The sequence below is a fragment of the Megascapheus bottae genome, chromosome 28 (assembly GCF_031878675.1).
Source record: "Megascapheus bottae isolate mThoBot1 chromosome 28, mThoBot2.hap1, whole genome shotgun sequence".
Classification (NCBI taxonomy): domain Eukaryota; kingdom Metazoa; phylum Chordata; class Mammalia; order Rodentia; family Geomyidae; genus Megascapheus; species Megascapheus bottae.
Genome location: NC_143536.1, coordinates 761,949 through 775,762, shown reverse-complemented (window position 1 = coordinate 775,762; position 13,814 = coordinate 761,949). Strand labels below are relative to the sequence as shown.

At 58.3% G+C, this 13,814-nt stretch overlaps 1 protein-coding gene across 2 annotated transcripts in view; it reads left to right on the top strand.

Annotated features, from left to right (window-relative positions):
• Positions 1 to 13,814, top strand: part of Adgrd1 (adhesion G protein-coupled receptor D1) — an 80,332-nt gene that overhangs the window by 52,660 nt on the left and 13,858 nt on the right. For both annotated transcript variants that reach the window (XM_090320667.1, XM_090320668.1), the window contains 5 exons: positions 3,392 to 3,465; positions 6,592 to 6,715; positions 10,568 to 10,671; positions 11,438 to 11,549; positions 11,879 to 12,032. In XM_090320667.1, the coding sequence (XP_090176793.1) occupies positions 3,392 to 3,465; positions 6,592 to 6,715; positions 10,568 to 10,671; positions 11,438 to 11,549; positions 11,879 to 12,032 (568 nt within the window). The remainder of the gene's footprint in view (positions 1 to 3,391; positions 3,466 to 6,591; positions 6,716 to 10,567; positions 10,672 to 11,437; positions 11,550 to 11,878; positions 12,033 to 13,814) is intronic.

The following is a 13,814-nucleotide window of genomic DNA, read 5'->3' as shown; positions in this document are numbered from 1 at the left end:
GCAGTGAACAGACTGGAGCCCCGGCTCCCACATTGTGCAGCAAGAGTCAGCCGTGGCCTGCACCCATGTCCCACGCCTCCTCCTCCCAGGCTGTTGGAATACACTGCCATCTGCCCTTCTCCCGCGAGGGGGAAGGGGCTCCATTGGCCCATTGGCCCTGGAGCTGGCAGTGAAACCTGTGGTCCAGAGGCAGCCTGGACTGCGTGCGGTGTCCAGGGGTGTGCACGAGGTGTCTGTGTCACCCTTGGCTCTCCAGGGCCGGCCAGAGTTTGGAGAAGAGTTGAGGGGACAGTCCAGGGGGGTCAGTACAGGCAAGGAGAGGTGGAGCAGAAGCATTCCCGTTCTGGGGTCTTGCCCAGCCTCCTGTGCTCAGGGCCACTCAGCTCATTGATCTCTTCTCACGTTCCTTGACTGGGGCCTTCCGAGCTGCCATCTTTCCTGGCTGGCCTGGGCCTCAGGCCTGAACATCCTGTTTGGGGTCTGCAGTACTAGGCAGGCTCCACGAGGATAGGTTGTCTTGTGACTTCCGAGGCCCGGAAATGTGGAGACACTGGAAGACGGAGCCTGCGCCTGAGCCTGAGCTCCCTGGAGCCTGGACCTGAGCTCCCCTGAGCCTGGACCTGAGCTCCCTGGAGCCTGGAGCCTGAGCTCCATGGAGCCTGAGCCTGAGCTCCCTGGAGCCTGGAGCCTGAGCTCCCTGGAGCCTGGACCTGAGCTCCCTGGAGCCGGGACCTGAGCTCCCTGGAGCCTGGACCTGAGCTCCTTGGAGCCTGGACCTGAGCTCCCTGGAGCCTGGACCTGAGCTCCTTGGAGCCTGGACCTGAGCTCCCTGGAGCCTGAGCCTGAGCTCCCTGGAGCCTGGACCTGAGCTCCCTGGAGCCTGGACCTGAGCTGCCTGGAGCCTGAGCCTGAGCTCCCTGGAGCCTGGACCTGAGCTCCCTGGAGCCTGGACCTGAGCTCCCTGGAGCCCGAGCCTGAGCTCCCTGGAGCCTGGAGCCTGAGCTCCCTGGAGCCTGAGCCTGAGCTCCCTGGAGCCTGGACCTGAGCTCCCTGGAGCCGGGAGCCTGAGCTCCCTGGATCCTGGAGCCTGAGCTCCCTGGATCCTGGAGCCTGAGCTCCCTGGAGCCGGGACCTGAGCTCCCCGGAGCCTGGACCTGAGCTCCCCGGAGCCTGGAGCCTGAGCTCCCCCGAGCCTGGACCTGAGCTCCCCTGAGCCTGGGCCTGAGCTCCCCGAGCCTGAGCCTGAGCTCCCTGGAGCCTGGAGCCTGAGCTCCTTGGAGCCTGGACCTGAGCTCCCTGGAGCCTGGACCTGAGCTCCCTGGGGCCTGGAGCCTGAGCTCCCCCGAGCCTGGACCTGAGCTCCCTGGAGCCTGGAGCCTGAGCTCCCCCGAGCCTGGACCTGAGCTCCCCCGAGCCTGGACCTGAGCTCCCCGGAGCCTGAGCCTGAGCTCCCTGGAGCCTGGACCTGAGCTCCCTGGAGCCTGGAGCCTGAGCTCCCTGGAGCCTGGACCTGAGCTCCCTGGAGCCGGGACCTGAGCTCCCTGGGGCCTGGAGCCTGAGCTCCCTGGAGCCGGGACCTGAGCTCCCTGGAGCCTGGACCTGAGCTCCCTGGAGCCTGGGCTTGATCCTGAGTGCTATAGAGCCTGGGCCTGAGCACCCTTGTCCCTTTCCATTATGGCTTGTGTCCCCTAGAGTTTGGAGACGTCACCCATTCAGAACCTAGGTGTTGGGTTGTTGGTGGATTTTGGGCCAGAGGGTAGGCTAAGCAGCCAGAGTTGCTCCAGACCCTCCAGTGATGTCTGTCTGGGCCTGGCCCACTGCTTAGGCATTTTCACCCCTTATGTGGCCCTACTGGGGGGCCATGGTCAAGGTTCATGGTGCCATTTGGCTTCTGTTTGGAACAGTGAAGAACAAGCTTCCCTATAACTTGTCACAGGCAAAACTGTAAGCTGGCTGATTTCTACACAATGAATATTCAGGCCATTCCCAGACACGGTGTTTCCCGCCCTTCCTGGGTGCCTGGCTGTGAGCAGTGACCAGAGAGTGGCCAGCTTCAATCCCATATTGTCCACAGTGGCCAGGCGCCTGGGTCTTGCAGGGCCTGTGTGGCGCTGGCAGGTGACCAGGTTGTTGAGGACAGGTCTCTGCTGGAGCGCAGAGGGGGCTTTGCGGGGAGACCCCCGCAGGAGCAGCGCAGAGGGGGCTTTGCGGGGAGACCCCCCCCAGGAGCAGCGCAGAGGGGGCTTTGCGGGGAGACCCCCCCAGGAGCAGCACAGAGGGGGCTTTGCGGGAGACCCCCCCCAGGAGCAGCACAGAGGGGGCTTTGCGGGAGACCCCCCCAGGAGCAGCTCAGAGGGGGCTTTGCGGGGAGACCCCCCCCCAGGAGCAGCGCAGCGTGCTGGCGCCACCCACGTTCCTCTCAGGACGCTGCGTGGGCCCCGGGCTCTGACTCACCTCCCTTCCTCTGGCACCACTGTACTCCATTTGTTCAGGAATGCCTGCGCCCATCTGCCGGAGAATCTCGAGGCCTTTTGTGGAGACTCTCCAAGGGCCTTTCCCCAGACACTGATGGAAGAGACTGACTCTTCCCAGCCCCAGCGCGGCCCCAGGCAGGGAGTCCCTCTTCTGAGCGGTGAGCTTGGCCCCAGACCCCAGGGAAGAATGTCTGCTCGCCCTCCAGATGTCACAGGCTCAGCTCGTTGCCTGCTGGCCAGCTCTGATGGCCTTAGATGATTTATCTCTGGCCTGGGAGGGCCAGGAGCTGAAAGGTAGATGCTCTGGGGTGGAGCCCAGCCACACAGGATGGGGAGGAAGGTCCCGGGTCCTCCTGGGCCCCGCCTGCTGCGGGCAGGTGTGGCCCCACCGGGTTAGGGTGGGCAGGCGGCACGGGAGGCCTGGTGGACTGGACTGCAGTGAGGGGCGTGCCACAGTAAACAGCGGAGGCTGGCAGCCAGGAGGTTCCGGTCAGTGGAGGGAGCCATACAGCCAAGAGAGAGACTCCTGGCTTGACTGGGATGAGTTAGACAGCAGGCTGTGTGTCCCAAGAGACAAAAGCCCTGGGGGTGACCCCGCAAGTGCCCACATAGGGCCAGGCTTTCCTGGCTCCTGGCACAGTCCCTCCAGGAGCCAGCATCCTGCTGAACTCAAGGCACTGCTGCACATAGCCTCAGCTGCCCAGAGGGAGGTCCAGGGCAGGACCAGGGCTCAAGAACCAGATGGTCCGTCCGTCCGGGGTGGCCTGGAATGGGCACAGGAGAATGATGGGAGACGGAGCTGATGACCAGGACAGGAGTCGAGTGGAAAGTACGTGGCCAAGCCATGCATCTCCGGCTGGGAGGAGGCGCTCCTGCTCCAGGCCGCCTCAGGAAGCATCTCTGCTTTCTTGTTTCAGACTCACAGACAGTACATTGACGCCACCGACGAGAGCCTCCGCCTCTTCCTGTACTGCGCCTTCTTGGACTTCAGGTAGTCAACGCGGGGGCCGCCGAGGGGCAGGGAGGGCAGCAGGGAGGATGGGGGTGACGCAGATGGCGTAGGCGTCCGGGCCCCCAGGCCAGTCACATGGTCAGGAAGGACCCTGACCACCGGTTGCGGGGCCCGCCAGGTTTCTTGTCACAGCTGCTGGGACATAGAACAGGAGCAGCCAGGTCTTGCAGCCAGTTTTGTGCAGATGTGTCAGCACAGGGCCACCTGAGAACAGCTCACAGAAGGAGCCCAAGATGGAGCGTGCAGTTTGGGAGGACAGGGCTCGAGGAGCAGCCCTCTGTTGGGTGATAAGTTAGAATTCTGGTCTTCTGTTTAGCGTTGATGTCCAGAAACACATCCAGGAAATGGAACAGGTTCTACTCCCAGATCCCCACAAACAGCTTGACAAAACACCTAAATAAAGGTGAAGTCCATGAGAAGAAGCAAATGGCAGCGGGGGCGGAGACACGTGTCCAGCATGGAGGGTCATCAGTCCCCGTGGGACCGCGTGTGGGGTTGGGGTCCCTGCTGCAGAGGGGGGCGCACTGCCTCCCTCCAGCGTTACCAGTTCCTCCGGTGGGGTTTTGGAGCTGTGGTGCAGGCAGCACACGGGCTGTGGCTGTCAGGCCTTGCAGGTCCAGCCCTTGGCCTCTTGCACTGCCCTCCTGGCTCCCAGCGCTGTGTGGGGTTCTCCTTTAGAGACAGCTGCTTTGTGTCTTTGCTTCCTTGAGTGGATATCTTCACCCCCATTTTTGTCTGATCTGATTTGTGCACTTATATTTGAAGGGGGGATTTTTTTATTGTATTTTATTGTCACAGTAATGTAGAGAGGGGTTACAGTTACACTCGTCAGGTAGTAGGTGCATTACTTCTCAAACCTTGGTACCCCTTCCCATGCTTTTGTCCCCCTTTCCCTCCCCCCCACCCCCGCCAACGGGGGATTTTTTAGACCGCATATGAAGTCTTGGTTTTTCTCGGCTGTTTTTGCTTGTTTGTCTTTAATACATTCCTTTTTTTTCCCCACTGTTGCAGTTTGAGCGCAAGGCCTTTTTCCTTGCCAGGCAGGCATGTTACCCAGTCTTGACAATGGGCTTTTAATTGATGTGGTCAGATAACGGGCACTCAATGTTGCTATGGTTGGATTAAAGTGGACTCATCTGCTAGATGTTTTCTGAATTTTTCCATCTTTTTTTTGCTTCTTGTGTTTTCTTATTTTTGCTCCATTTGATTTTGGGAGGGTTTTTATGATGCTGTTTCACCTCGCTAATGACTTCTAATGTATGCCTCCTTTTCGTTTCTGTGGCGTTCGCCTTACGTGTGCAGTAGACTTGTTGAGCTCATCTCTGTCTGCCTCCACTTAACCTTGTGTCAGTTCACATGTGGTCAGAAGTGTTACAGGGCATTTCACAGCTCCTGCGGCCAGCCTCGCTGTCTTCCTCGGTCGTGTCCTGTGAGTGCCACAGAGGTTAGGGGACGCATCCTCTGGGTGCCCGTCACACTGATGGTCTGGTAGAAGGTTGATTAGACCCCGCGGCCTCCTGTGTCCACGGCCTCCGCCCCGTCCCCCTCAGCGTCCTCCCTCGGCCTGAGCAGGACGTCTGTCGTCTCCTCTCGTGCCTGCTCGCTGGGTGTCTGCTGATGCACAGGTTCCCTCCACTCACAGCTGACTCGGGAGCTGCAGCGCTGCCAGCCTAGGTGGCGGCCCATCTCTGGGCCCGGGTAGGGCAAGGCAAGGGCACGCCAGTGTTTTCAGCCCCTCTGACCCTGGAGTCACTGATGGGGCTTAGCCCCGAAGCAGTGCCTTGCGCTGCTCCCCTGAGTCACGCTGTCTCTCATCTCTGTCCTCGGCTCGGTGCCACCTTGGACTCTGCTCAGAACCGCCTTTCCACCTCCCCCAGAACCCACTGGGAAGGGTTCAGGGTTCTGCCGGGCAGTGGCTGCCTGGTGGCGCGGAGGCGCTGCTGGTGTGTGGTCCTTAGCGTGGGCCCTGGCCGGGGACAGCCCTGGCATGTCCGCTTACAACAGAATACAAAGCAAAGGCACACCAGTCCTGTTTCTCACCTCCCTTGACTCCTTTCCCTAAGGGCTCCTGCCCTTGCTGGAAGCAGAGGCTTGTCTTTGCCGATCGCTTAAGCTGCAGCTCTGGAAAGAACCACTTCACACACCACTGGGGAATTTGGAAATACAGAGGTGTGCAGACCAGGGTTTCAGAATCCTCCCACGTCTCACTGCACTCCTGAGCCACCTGCCATCCACGCCTTTGTGGAGGTCACTTCTTGTCTAAGCTCTTGCCTTAGGCAATTATATGAGTCTTATGCCAGTGACAAACAAAGCCATCATACAGGAAGCATCCCCTGCTTCACGTGCAGCTTGTGCTCCTGTGTCCCTCCCACAGGACACGCACAGGACACAGTTCTGTGCTCTGGCGTTGTGGTGAGGCACAGGGCTGGATGTTTTGTCCTCACTGCCGGAGGATGCGGTCGTCTCCCCCTTTTACTTATACGGCATTTTATTTCTGTTTGCTCATGCTTTTCTAGACTGCGTCCTGCCTGTTTTGTTGTGTTTCTATGGATTGCCTCTCATCTGTCTGTTTTACCATATTTCTGTACACACTTTCATTTGTCTACTCCTCTGATAGACACTTGTTACTGTGGCGTGGTGGTTTCCTAAATCACTTAGGATTTGCTGTTGCCTCAGCTGTGTGTGTGTGTGTGTGTGTGTGTGTGTGTGTGTGTGTGCGTGCGTGCGTGCGTGCGTGCGTGTGTGCGTATGCATGTGTGTGCACATGCATGCATACATAATTCAGCACTTCCTGGGCTGGACCGTGGGCCCCACACACACTTTGTCTCCTGCTGGGCCTTTCCAGGTGCCCTCCAGAGTGGTGGTACAGGGCTGCTTGTGCCTGTCTGTCCAGGCAGAAACCTTGTCTCCTCTGGCATGGCCAACACCGGTAGTGTCCACTCTGCCAGGCAGGTTCTAAGAACACTATGGTGTGGGTCTAGGCTGCACCTCCCTATCAGGTAAGGCAAGTGCCCATGAGTCTGTGGCCAGGAGGGGCTAGAGGTGCCGCTGCCTCCAGCCAAGGTGTGGAGCTGCCCTGACCACGCACCCCTGCTCTGTCCTCAGCTCCGGGGAAGGCGTCTGGTCCAGCCAGGGCTGTGCGCTCACCGAAGGAAACCTCAGCTACTCTGTCTGCCACTGCACACACCTTACCAACTTCGCTATCCTCATGCAGGTGGTCCCTCTGGAGGTGAGTGCCAGGCCTGGAGGCCTCCCTAGTCAGTGGAGGCATCAGGGCTCCCATGCTTGGTCATAGATTCACAGGAAGGCTGTGGCAGTCTTCCTATGTCCTGGGGCATGGCTGGACCCACTGTTACCAAGTTTGAAGGCCATGTTGGAGGTGACCTGATGCACATGGGAAGCCGAGGGGAAGGAGCCGGGTGGGGGGGAGGGGTGCATGGAGGGACAAGGCCTACGCAGAGGCCTCTTGCCTGGAAGGGGCTTCATTGAAGCCTGGACTACCTGCCCTCAGGGAGACATTCAGAACCAGCATAAAGAAGCAGGAGGGTCTGCAGAGAGGGGGGGAGGGCACCAGGAGGGTCTGCAGAGAGGAGCAGGGGCACCACAGGGTCTGCAGAGAGGAGCGGGGGCCCCAAGAGGGTCTGCAGAGAGGAGCAGGGCACCAGGAACTTGGGGGCATGGGAGTGGCAGAGGGCATTAGGAACTGGAGGGTCTTGGTGCCCTGGCAGGGAGAAAGGGAAGAGATCCACTCCTCAGAGTCTCAGGAACCAGGGTTCTGAAGCATTTGTGACTATAAATCTGTCACCACTCATTGGTGACACTGGATTTAGACAGTCTGTGGGTGTCTTTGTGGGAGAAGATCATATCCATTCATTGCCAGAAAAGGTTGATTTTGAAAATGGTCTAAAATTATCCCTGCTAAAATTGAACCTTCTCATGAATGTTAAAGAAATTAAGGCAGATCTCATAAGTGATAGCGAATCTGCGGCACAGTTTTTATGGAATTAAAAAGGCACCTAAATGACCTTGTGTCCTTGTGCCAAGCCCGCTTGTTCTACAGAAACCTGAGCTCATTCTGCAGGGCTGGGGGTTTGGCATCTGGTCTACCTCCACACTCCTGCCATCACCTTGCTTCTCTCAGGTTTTCTCCCCTGGTTTTCCCCACACCTGTCTTCTCCTTGGAGCTCATTTCTGATGGCCTATTTCTCTTCCTGAGTGACCTGGGCCTTCTGAGTGAGCAGAGTTCACCCCACTACAGTGAGCTGTGTGCTCCAGGAGTGTTGTGCGTGGAGGCAGCCTCAGGGCAGTGACCAGGAGACCACAGGAGGTACAGGCGTGGTCAGGCGCCAGCTGGAGTTTGTGTCCTGTCTGAGGACAGGCTCCGGGGGGGACACCATGATCAGGTCCTGGGCTTCAGTGGGCTGGCCCCGCCAGGGCATGGAGGCAGGTGTCTTCTCTCCAGCACTCTGGTGTAAAGTAGCTTACCACAGGGCCAACTTAGAAAAGAAACTACAGGAAGATGGTGAAGGAGAGCAGAGGGGTTGGGATTTGAAGAGATCGGGGACAGGAAGCTGGGTGTGGGATGACACTGGCCTCCACTGGGCTCCCCCTAGTGAGATTCAGCTCTGCTATCTGTGTCCCACCCCACTCTCACTGGTGTCCAGAGGGCCCTAAGAGAGTCTGTGGGAAGTGGGGTACCGGGAAGGCTGTGGTAGCCTAGGCCTTGAGCTGGCAGTCCAGAGGCTATTACAGGGTGGCTGTTCCTTCCCCAGGCAGGCTTCTTCCCAGGCATGGCTTCCCCCTTAGGCCTGGCTTCTCCCCCAGGTATGGCTTGGCTTCTCCCCCCAGGTATGGCTTGGCTTCTCCCCCCAGGCACGGCTTTTCCTCCAGGCACAGCTCCCCCCCCTGGCATGGCTTCTCCCCTGGGCATGGCTTCTTCCCCAGGCATGCCCCCGACCCCAGCTGAGGCATGGCTTCTCTCTGTGTATGGCTTCTACAATGACTGTTTTCCAGCATGTCCTCAGGCTTTTCCTGTAGGTCCTAGAGTGCCACTGGGTGTCCCCTGATGTAAGTGCAGGAACCCTGAGCCAGAACAGGCTCCAGGAGCCAGAACAGGCTCCCTGGCTTCAGGGGAGAGAGCCAGCAACATGACAGCCAAATGGTGAGCTAGAGGCTCTCTTTGGCTTGGAGGCAAGTTTCATTTGAAATGGAAACTGCTGAGGTTTTGAATTGGGAAAATTAGTTTAGTATTTCAAACACAGATATAGTATTATAAAGTTTTACTTTTTGGTTTTCAAGACATTAGGACTGGCCACACTGGGGTCCTGGAGTGAGCTGGGGCCAGGCCCCGATTCTCAGCACATTGGGGTCCTGGAGTGAGCTGGGGGCCTTAGGCTTCGGTTCTCAGCACACTGGGGTCCTGGAGTGAGCTGGGGGCTTAGGCTCTGGTTCTCAGCACATTGGGGTCCTGGAGCGAGCTGGGGGCCTTAGGCTCCGGTTCTCAGCACACTGGGCTCCTGGAGCGAGCTGGGGGCCCTGGGCCCTGGTTCTCAGCACACTAGGGTGCTGGAGCGAGCTGGGGGCCCTGGGCTCCGGTTCTCAGCACACTGGGGTCCTGGAGCGAGCTGGGGGCCCTGGGCTCCGGTTCTCAGCACACTGGGGTCCTGGAGCGAGCTGGGGGCCCTGGGCTCCGGTTCTCAGCACACTGGGGTGCTGGAGCGAGCTGGGGGCCCTGGGCTCTGGTTCTCAGCACACTAGGGTGCTGGAGCGAGCTGGGGGCCCTAGGCTCTGGTTCTCAGCACACTAGGGTGCTGGAGTGAGCTGGGGGCCCTAGGCTCTGGTTCTCAGCACACTAGGGTGCTGGAGTGAATTGGGGCCCAGGCCCCAGTTCTCAGCACCTGCCACTCCCAAATACTCATCTCCCAGTACTCCCTTCCTGGTTTGTACAGGAGGCAGTAGCCTGCCTGTTCTGGCCTGGGCAGAGGACGTGTTTGCCTAGAGGGACGTGACTTTGCAGAGCAGTGGCCCAGCTGTCTGTGGCCTCTGTGAGGCTCCACAGGCGTCTGAGTTTGTGGTCTCTGACTCAGAGCCTCCCGTCCTGAAGCGTGAGCAGCTTTGAGCATGAGGCCCAGGGGTGTCCTGGGCCCAAGGCCCCAGACTGACTGAAGTAAGCAGGGGGGTCAGTGGAGCCACTCTCCTATGTTAAAAGACTGGCTGTTCTGGCCACACCAAGGGCGGTGGAGTCCTGGGAGCCCCGCCAATTGGCAGGAAGTCTGCCACCTGTTGGATGAGGGGCCATGGAGGCTGGAGGGGCTCAGAGACCCCCCTTTCCTCTTCCTGCTCACAGCCCTTCCTCCTATCTGTCTCAGTCCACCCCAACTTGCATTACCCCTACTCCCAGCTCTCAGCTCATAGCCCCTTTGTTCTCAGAACAAAGGGTGAGGGTTATTCTTGTAAAATTGTAAAATCGCAGCACACATCTGAGAGATTGTTCCATCTGGTGTAAGCAGACCAGGAATGGCAGGCTCCCCTGGACTCTGTGCCCACCCTGTGGGCAGGGGTGTCTGGCCACAGCACGTGGGTGTGCACCTGCGCTTGCACACACACGCGTGCGCGCGCACACACACACACACACAGCACCCACTCCCTCTGTGGGCATGGAGAGATAGGTGGCCAGGCAGGCTGGCGTGGAGGAGCAGCGTGTGATTTAAACCCTCGAAGCTGTTGGAGCTGCTCCAGCCATGACTGGTGGGTGCCCAGCGGTGGCTGCCACTTCCCTGCGGGACTGGGGCCTACAGCAGGGCACTCAGTCTTGGCCCCAAGACTAGTGATCGTAAACAAGGGCCAGCACAGTGACCGGCCCCAGCGGGGTCCTGGCGAACTGTGGGACAGCTAGGCAGCCCCGGAGAACAGGACGTGGATGGGCGCTAGAGGAAACTGGGCTACTTAGAGCACCTGAAATGCCCAAACGGAGGTCACAGCCATAGCACTGGCCCTCTGCCCTTGGTGACAGTAGGTCCTGGGGTGGAGGCCTGCCGTGGCCAGCCAGCCTCAGCCACCTCGCCCCTCTCTGCACCTGCAGCTCACACACGGACACCAGGTGGCACTGTCGTCCGTCAGTTATGTCGGCTGCTCCCTGTCGGTGCTGTGCCTGGCCGCCACCCTGCTCACCTTCGCCATGCTGTCGTGAGTCTCCTCCCCTCACCCCTGCTCAGGGGCCTCCTGTAAATGTACACCCCACCCCGCTGGGCCTCCCTGGGGCGGTCCTGACCTGCCCCGCCTCTGCCTGTGGTGCACTCGGTTCCTGAGCTCTGGTGCTAGGAGGGGCCCTGCGGCTGCTAGAAAAACCAGAAGGGGCTGAGAAGTTGGGGACACCATGCTTCACTAACCTGGAAAGGTTCTGGAAAAGCCTCCAGTCCCGTGGTGTGAGTTCCTCTGAGACGCAGTTCAGGCAAAGGTAGACAGGCCGTGCCTGCCATCCTGCGCCTCAGCCATGGCACCAGGCTTCAAGGAATGACGGTGCCAAAGCGAATACAGTACATGGAGCAGGGGACCAGTCAGTAGCCAGGAAAAGCAGCGTGTGAGCAAATGTTGGCACCTGGCAGTCACATCCTGCAAACTGAGGGTGAGCTGCGTAGAGTAGGCAGGCAGAGCTCTCTCTAAGGCTGGCATCTGAGCCGCCATACCGAGCTCTGCTGCAGAATGGCTGGTGCAAAGGTTCTGGGGCTGGAGCACAGCGAGTATGAATAGAAAGAGCCATTAGAGCGTCCAGCAAAGCTCAGACTACAGGGCCATGAGGCTGGCCTGTTCCATGGCAATAGGGAGTCAGGCCAGGAGCCAGTAGTAGCCTTAGGTTGGGTTTTGTAAAGGCCACCTTGACTGCTCTTGAGCGAGTGGGCGTGAGACCTCGTGGGACGTAGCCCGGCCTCACTCTCTGCCTCCCTTTCCTCAGCTCCGTCAGCACCATCAGGAACCAGCGCTACCACATCCATGCCAACCTGTCCTTTGCCGTTCTGGCCACCCAGGTCCTGCTGCTCAGTAGCTTCCAAGTGCAGCCCGGTACGGTGAGTAGCTGCCCGCCCTGCCCTGCCATCGTCCTCTGCCTCCTGCTGGCCTCTCTCCCCGCCCAGCTCCTCCAGACTCACTGGCCACACCTTCTGCTGGCCTCTGCAGCTCCGAGCAGCCAGGCAGTGGTTCTGCAGAGTCAATGGGAAGGTCGTTTGCATGTGCTGGGAAGGGCACAAGGGTGGTAACTGGTCCCAGGTCAGGCTTGGCAAACGCCATGATCTGAGAAACGGGAGTCTGGACCCCCCCCAAGAGGAAAGGAGTCCGGCAGAGATGGAGGCCTGGCCTGCATGCACAGCAGGTCTGACTAGCCTCTGCCTGGCCTCAGGTGCCCTGCCAGGCTCTCGCCATGCTTCTACACTACTTCCTCCTGAGCACCTTTGCGTGGATGCTGGTGGAGGGGCTGCATCTCTACAGCATGGTCATCAAGGTCTTCGGGTCAGAGGACAGCAAGCACCTCTACTACTACGGGATAGGCTGGGGTAGGTGGAGGGGCGGGGCCGGGAGGACAGCAAGCACCTCTACTACCACAGGATGGGCTGGGGTAGGTGGAGGGGCAGGGCTGGGAGGACAGCAAGCGCCTCTACTACCACGGGATAGGCTGGGGTAGGTGGAGGGGTGGGGCTGGGAGGACAGCAGGCACCTCTACTACCACAGGATAGGCTGGGGAAGGTGGAGGGGCGGGGCTGGGAGGACAGCAAGCGCCTCTACTACCAGAGGATGGGCTGGGGTAGGCGGAGGGGCGGGGCTGGGAGGACAGCAAGCACCTGTACTACCACAGGATGGGCTGGGGTAGGTGGAGGGGCAGGGCTGGGAGGACAGCAAGCGCCTCTACTACCACGGGATAGGCTGGGGTAGGTGGAGGGGTGGGGCTGGGAGGACAGCAAGCACCTCTACTACCAAGGGATAGGCTGGGGTAGGTGGAGGGGCGGGGCTGGGAGGAGTAGGCAGGATGGGAGACGGGTGCTTTCATCTTCCTGTTGTCCTCCTGGTGACCAGATGGGGAAGAGAACCAGACTTCACACCAATCCAGAACACTTGCTACACCTCTGACTTGGCTGGACGATGAGGCCATTTTCTCAGAGAAGCAACTTTTAGTCTTACAGACTTTATAATTTTCAGTTATGTGTTTCTTAATGTCAGCTTTAACCTTTACTATTTCCTCCTTTAGCTTTTCCTCTGCTTGCTTCTTTCCTGTGTTGAGTTTTAGGACAGACAGGCATAGGTATGTATTTTTCTCTGCTTCCATTGGATCCATATGTTTTGGTTTGCGATCCTCATTTTTCTTCATGCTGTGTGTTTTCTAACATGTTTTCTGTCTTCTTTGACCCATTGATCATGTATGAGTGTGTTAATGTCCACATTTGCAAGTTTCTCACATTTTTCCTTTTACTGAATTCTAATTCCATTCGGTTGCAGAACAAGTTGTATGATTCCAGTCACTTGAGATATATCAGGATTTATCTTACAGCCCAGTAAATGATGGATCCTAGAAGATGTTCCAGCTGCCCTTGAGAAGGCTGCGTGTTGTGTGGATGTTGGATTGATTGGTTCACAGTGACTGGAGTCCTATTTCTTCATTGGTTTTGTGTCTACTTCCTCTGTCCATGACTGAAAGTGAGGCTTGGTGTCTGCCTGCTGCACTCCCTCAGCTGTTAGGTTTTGTTCCATGTCTCTGGACGCCTTGTTTGAGGGTTACACATATGTTCATATTTGCCTTTCCTATTTAGGAGGTACCTCACTCCAGCATTGCTCCTCATCTTGAAGTCTATTTTCCTATGGTGACTATCTGCATGTTTTGCCTTTTCCTTGGCAGTTTGGGGGTTGAACTCAGGGCCTCCTACTTACTAGACAATAGCTGTTCCACTTGAGCCGTGCCTCCAGCCTCTTTTCTGGGCTTTCAGCATGTACTTGTTGGTCCATTGGCAGTGAGCTATGTCCCCAGTGGGTGGGACACAGCTGGATCTCGGTGCTTTCTAGAACGCAGGCGTGTTTCTGCCTTTTGTCGTGTTGTTTAGCCCTGGGATGGGTGTAGAGATGGACGTCGGCAGCAGTTCCTCCTCCACCACGCCAGTCAGGCGATGGCGGCTGTAACCACAGCTTACCATATCACAACCTAGTTTAGATTTACACAAGATTTAGAAATACCGATCTGATGGGCTGTTACTTCATTCTCTCGTGACTATTGTCACAACACACTGCACCTGTACGTGGTGTAGCTCTACAGTCTGTTGTGCAACCATTACTTCACTGACCCTTACACC